General features: G+C 37.0%; 1 protein-coding gene across 8 annotated transcripts in view; it reads left to right on the top strand.

The window, feature by feature from the left end:
- Window positions 1-5,000, top strand: part of nbeab (neurobeachin b) — a 569,044-nt gene that overhangs the window by 227,467 nt on the left and 336,577 nt on the right. For all 8 annotated transcript variants that reach the window (XM_087284306.1, XM_087284305.1, XM_087284304.1 and 5 more), the window contains exons 19-20: window positions 853-934; window positions 2,603-2,726. In XM_087284306.1, the coding sequence (XP_087140432.1) occupies window positions 853-934; window positions 2,603-2,726 (206 nt within the window). The remainder of the gene's footprint in view (window positions 1-852; window positions 935-2,602; window positions 2,727-5,000) is intronic.

Below are 5,000 nucleotides of genomic sequence, written 5' to 3'. Positions count from 1 at the left end.
ATGCCGTAGCCCATTTGCCTCAAGTTTCGATGTGTTGTGTGTTCAGAGATGCTCTTCTGCATACCTTGGTTGTAACGAGTGCTTATTTGAGTTACTGTTGCCTTTCTATCAGCTCGAATCAGTTGTGACATTCTCCTCTGACCTCTGGCATCAACAAGGCATTTGCATCCACAGAACTGCCACTCACTGGATATTTTCTTTTTTTTTTCTGACCATACTCCGTAAACCCTAGAGATGGTTGTGTGTAAAAATTTCAGTAGATCAGCAGTTTCTGAAATACTCAGACCAGCCCGTCTGGCACCAACAACCATGCCACATTTAAAGTCACTTCAATCATCTTTCTTCCCCATTTTGATGCTCGGTTTGAACTGCAGCAGACGTCTTGACCATGTCTACATGCCTAAATGCATTAAGTTGTTGCCATGTGATTGGCTGATTAGTAAATTGCGTAATGAGCAGTTGTACCTAATAAAGTGGCCAGTGAGTGTATATAATATTATTCTTTTTTTTTTCTAAAAAATACTGTTTTTGTTCTTTATTGTTTAAACAAAGCTTTATTTTATGATCTCCTCTCAAAACCTTATCAGTTCTATAAATATAAATACATGTAAAGTACTTTGTTTCAATAGAGTTTTCGAGATTGTGGTGCAATGTTAATATTATCTTTTGCTTCTACTTATATTGGAAACTCATTGAACACAGTGGAAATATAGTTTTGTTCAATGTAGTTTAAAGCTATATTCGTAACAGATATCTAATCTGTTTTGAATGGTTTCAGATTGATTTACTTTATGTATCATGCATCTGTTTGCATGTATTTATTACTCTCATCTGATCTGTTTTTCTGTCCAGATTTTGACAGAGCAGGTTTGCACTCAGGTCGTCCACAAGCCTCATGTTGAACCCGACTCTACCGTGAAGATCCAGAACCCAAGTAATTCTTTCTGTCAGCCCATTTATCCTATTTGTGGTCTGGTGCTAACACGCTTGCTGTCATCTGTGGAAGTTAAAAGTTTACTAGCAATTGATTAAACACATTCTTCTACACTTCTTCTGACTTCAATTCCCCTTCTTTTGTGTCTCTTTTGCGTCCGCGACACTACCCTCACCACCACGCTCTCAGTTATATCCGCGTCTAGTGTGGTAGGATAGAGAGGGCGGCGTCTGCGACAGCTCCAACCCATTTAAAATGACCTTTTGATCTCTATCATACACTTGGTGTCTGCATTGTTTAAATAGCAAATGTATTTGTGCCTACTTGTGCACCCATGGGTGTGCTGGTCAGGTATTTTAAGCAAACTGAAATAGACTGCAATTTATTTATTTATTTATTTATATATATATTTTTTGCACATCAGTGATAGGTGGGCCCAGAGTGCATGTATATATTGCTTTTAACACACACACACACACACACAGGTATGCACAGCAGCACACAATTTTTTTTAAATATGAAAGATAAAAAGGATTCAAATGTAAGATTAATATTGTACATATAAAAAACACTATTTCACTCATACTTCTTCTTCTTTAGATCTTTCCTTGCAAGTGAAGAGTTAATTTCCCCCTTACGAGTCCAGCATTTAAATAGGGAATGCACCACAACACAACTACAACTTGCTTATAACCCTTCTGTTGTCTTAGCATTCTGCATACACCATTGGCTAGGGCTAAGCAATTTGGCCTAAAATCAAAATCTTGATTAGTTAAACATTTTACCTCAATTACGATTAATAAACGATTTATTTATTTTGCCCTCTTACAGTAGTTTACAGACAAGTTTTATATGCCGTCTAAAGGCATCTCTGGCGCAGCTTCTAATCATCGTCAATTTAGTGCAAATTAAGGCTCAAGAATGAGTCCATCAACCTACTTAACCAGAGATCAGATGTGGTTGCAAAGTTAGCAGAGCGGGGTCATGTGACACGTAGGGAAAGTAATTGAATAAACTGTTCCGGAAAAATGTGATCGATTATAGGTTCTGAATGTTGATTTTGGTTACTTTCGATTAATTGCCCAGCCCTACCATTCTCCCGTCGGGTCAAAAATCACCTGCCTTCACTAAATCTCTAAAATAAAGCAGCCACATTCAATTACAATCTTCAGTGTGGTGTTATTCATCTTAAATACATTAATTTAATGCATGTTACCCCAAAACAAACCCATAACTTTAAGAGAACAAAGACAATAAAACCTTTTTAGATCATGCGCTGGGCCTGCCAACTGTTTTTCTCTATACTTGAAATAGGATTCCATTCTCTAAGTGCACCTGCGCCATGAGCTTTAGTCCATGTGTTTAGATTGCTAAAATAGAGCCATATCTTCTACGCTTCAAATCGAAGTTTATAAAAAATGTATAATGTTATGACTCAGCCTGTTTTGTGTTTAGAACAATTTGAGGGTGAGTAAATGGTGAGGAAGCTTTTGCATATACAGTACTTTGCTACAAATCAAAGTTTTTTTGGTTCATGTCTTACAATGCTTTAACAAAGACATTTTTTTTCATTGGTGATTTTGTTTTGTACAAAACAAATTAATCAAAGAAAAGTTTTTTATTTGCTTAAAGAAAAGTGGGAGGCACTAATGCATTGGTTGTTCTCAGTGATCCTGAAGGTGGTGGCAACACTGCTGAAAAACTCAACGCCCAGTGCAGACCTGATGGAGGTGCGACGTCTCTTCCTCTCTGACATGATCAAACTTTTCAGCAACAGCCGTGAAAACAGACGGTGAGGGTCTCTTCCTTTCTCATCCCGTCACCCATGACAGCAATTAACCGCCTGACGAATAGATCAGAAAGTAGAGCAGGGGAAAAAAATGAGGTTCTCCCTTGTTGCTGCATTGATTGGGCACCACCTTGATGCTAAATAATCCTCTAGTTCTTAATGTGTTTTTTCAGAACAGATGTTTTGGTGACATATTTGAGTCTTACAGCTGTTGGTTTTCATTTTCTTCTCTGGAAAGTCGTATACAAGTCTGGCACTCAGTCAATCACCCAGTGTGTGCTGAAATCTCAATTGGCTGTTATTATTACATTTCATCATCTCCATCATTACATTCTACAGTGAGCCACTCAGAACTGAAGGGAAGAAGCTTTTTAGACTATGAAGTCATTACGTCTCCAAAGTGCTTTCCTAGAACATCTGTAAACAGTGGCTTGTAACTAGACCAGACATTTGTCTTCGCTATTAATGGAATAGTTCTTCTGAAATGAGAATTGCGCCATTATTTACTCATCCTCGTGCCAGGCTTTCTTTCTTCTGTGAAATGCTGAAGGAATTATGCACTGAGCACTGTTCTCTATGGAGTCACAGTGAATGGAGAATGAGGCTTTTAAGCTTTAGAAACACACCATAGAAGTGTCAAGAAAGGTTTTCAAATGACTTTTTCAAAAATTTCTGTGAAGAACAGATCCAAATTTAACTCGACTCATGGTAATCTTTTTCAATGAGTTTTTAATTCATTTCATTGAGTAGCCATGACTGCATGTCATGCAATTAAATCCTTATAACTGATGAATTCCAGCCTAGTGCTTTTCTTGAGTGATCCTGTTTAAGTCACTAATTGACATTGTTTTGAATCACTTTAATGGGAATACTGCACAAATATACTCTTTCCTTCTGTTTTCACATACTAGCCATCTTCGTTTTCTATGTTCTAAAAAGCTGACCCAAAGACCTTAATTGATTAATTAATATTTTTAGGGGTGGTAGTATCAATATGTTAGACTTAAGAATATCTAAGCAAGCGAGTGTGCTCCAAAACAAAGACAAAATTAGCATTTAGAACAGGGGTGCTCAAACTTTTTCTTATAACCAACCTTGATTGAGAGCTGTATTCTGATATATACACCAAACTGTATTACCTAAAATTTGCCATGGATAATTTCCTAATTTATTTGCTAATATTAAAAAAAATCTAGAAAATGTAGAAAACTAGAAAAAGATAAACAATCCCATTTATAACACAATGGAGTTCAATGTTGAATACAGTCGAGCTACTCCTGCCTTTGTCTTGATTTGCTTACCAATCGCTTGTGCATTGTCATCTATCTGTCAAGTGATAGTATTTACATTTTTCAAAATCAGATTTTTAAAATGTTTTAGACCTTTAAATAAAACATTTAATTTCAGTTGGCTTTTTGTAGCTTAGCAATAAAACAAACAAACAAAAGTTTACGTTAAATTAAAAATCACAATCTCTGTCAAAGGTATTCCCCAAACCACTTTCCCATTCCACCTTATTATCTCTTCTCCCTCTCCTTTCAGATGGGCGGTGGGCCAAATCAAAGGTTACCATTGGCCTGCAGGCCCTACTTTGGGCAGTTCTGATTAAGAAGATACAGAAAACAGTTCAAGGGCACACATCCAAATGGCAAAAAAGCTCTTTCTAGGTGCACTACCACACAAGAACATGAACCAAAAAACTCAAAGTAGGCACACCACAGCTGCAAAAAGTTTTCCCCACAGGTGATGTTTCGAGGATCAGACGTCTGAGCTCAGAACTTCACCTGTAGTGAGAACTTAAATATTGAGTTATTTCTGGTGCTGTGGTGTGTTTACTTGGAGTTTTTTTTTTTTTTTCATTTAGATGATAGTAACATTCAAAACATTCACTTCTGCAAATAAGGGTCACCTCATACATTAGCTTCTCATCAGATTCTCTGTTCAGTCAAATACTCTACAATCTGAAGCATCCAGACATACTGTAAAAGACAAGAAATATGAGTCTGAGCCTGACATCAATCACTTATAGCCCGTTGTCACTGAGTGGTACAGTACAGGTCGATACGGGTCACCTTTATCAGGCTTGCGTTTCCAATGGTGGGCGTGGTGTACAACAGAAAGTTTCAGTCAACATCATTCTCGCTCGAGGAAATGTCAAGGTAAAGCTGTCTAGGTTGTTCACATATCATATGAGAAGCACTTCTCACTAAACAGATGCTTTATATACATAAATACTTGTGTATAAATGTTTAATACTAACCTTTCTATGAACATAGT

Source organism: Danio rerio, chromosome 15, assembly GCF_052040795.2.
Source record: "Danio rerio strain M-AB ecotype USA chromosome 15, GRCz13ab, whole genome shotgun sequence".
Taxonomy (NCBI): Eukaryota; Metazoa; Chordata; class Actinopteri; order Cypriniformes; family Danionidae; genus Danio; species Danio rerio.
This window is presented reverse-complemented; position numbering and strand designations above follow the sequence as displayed.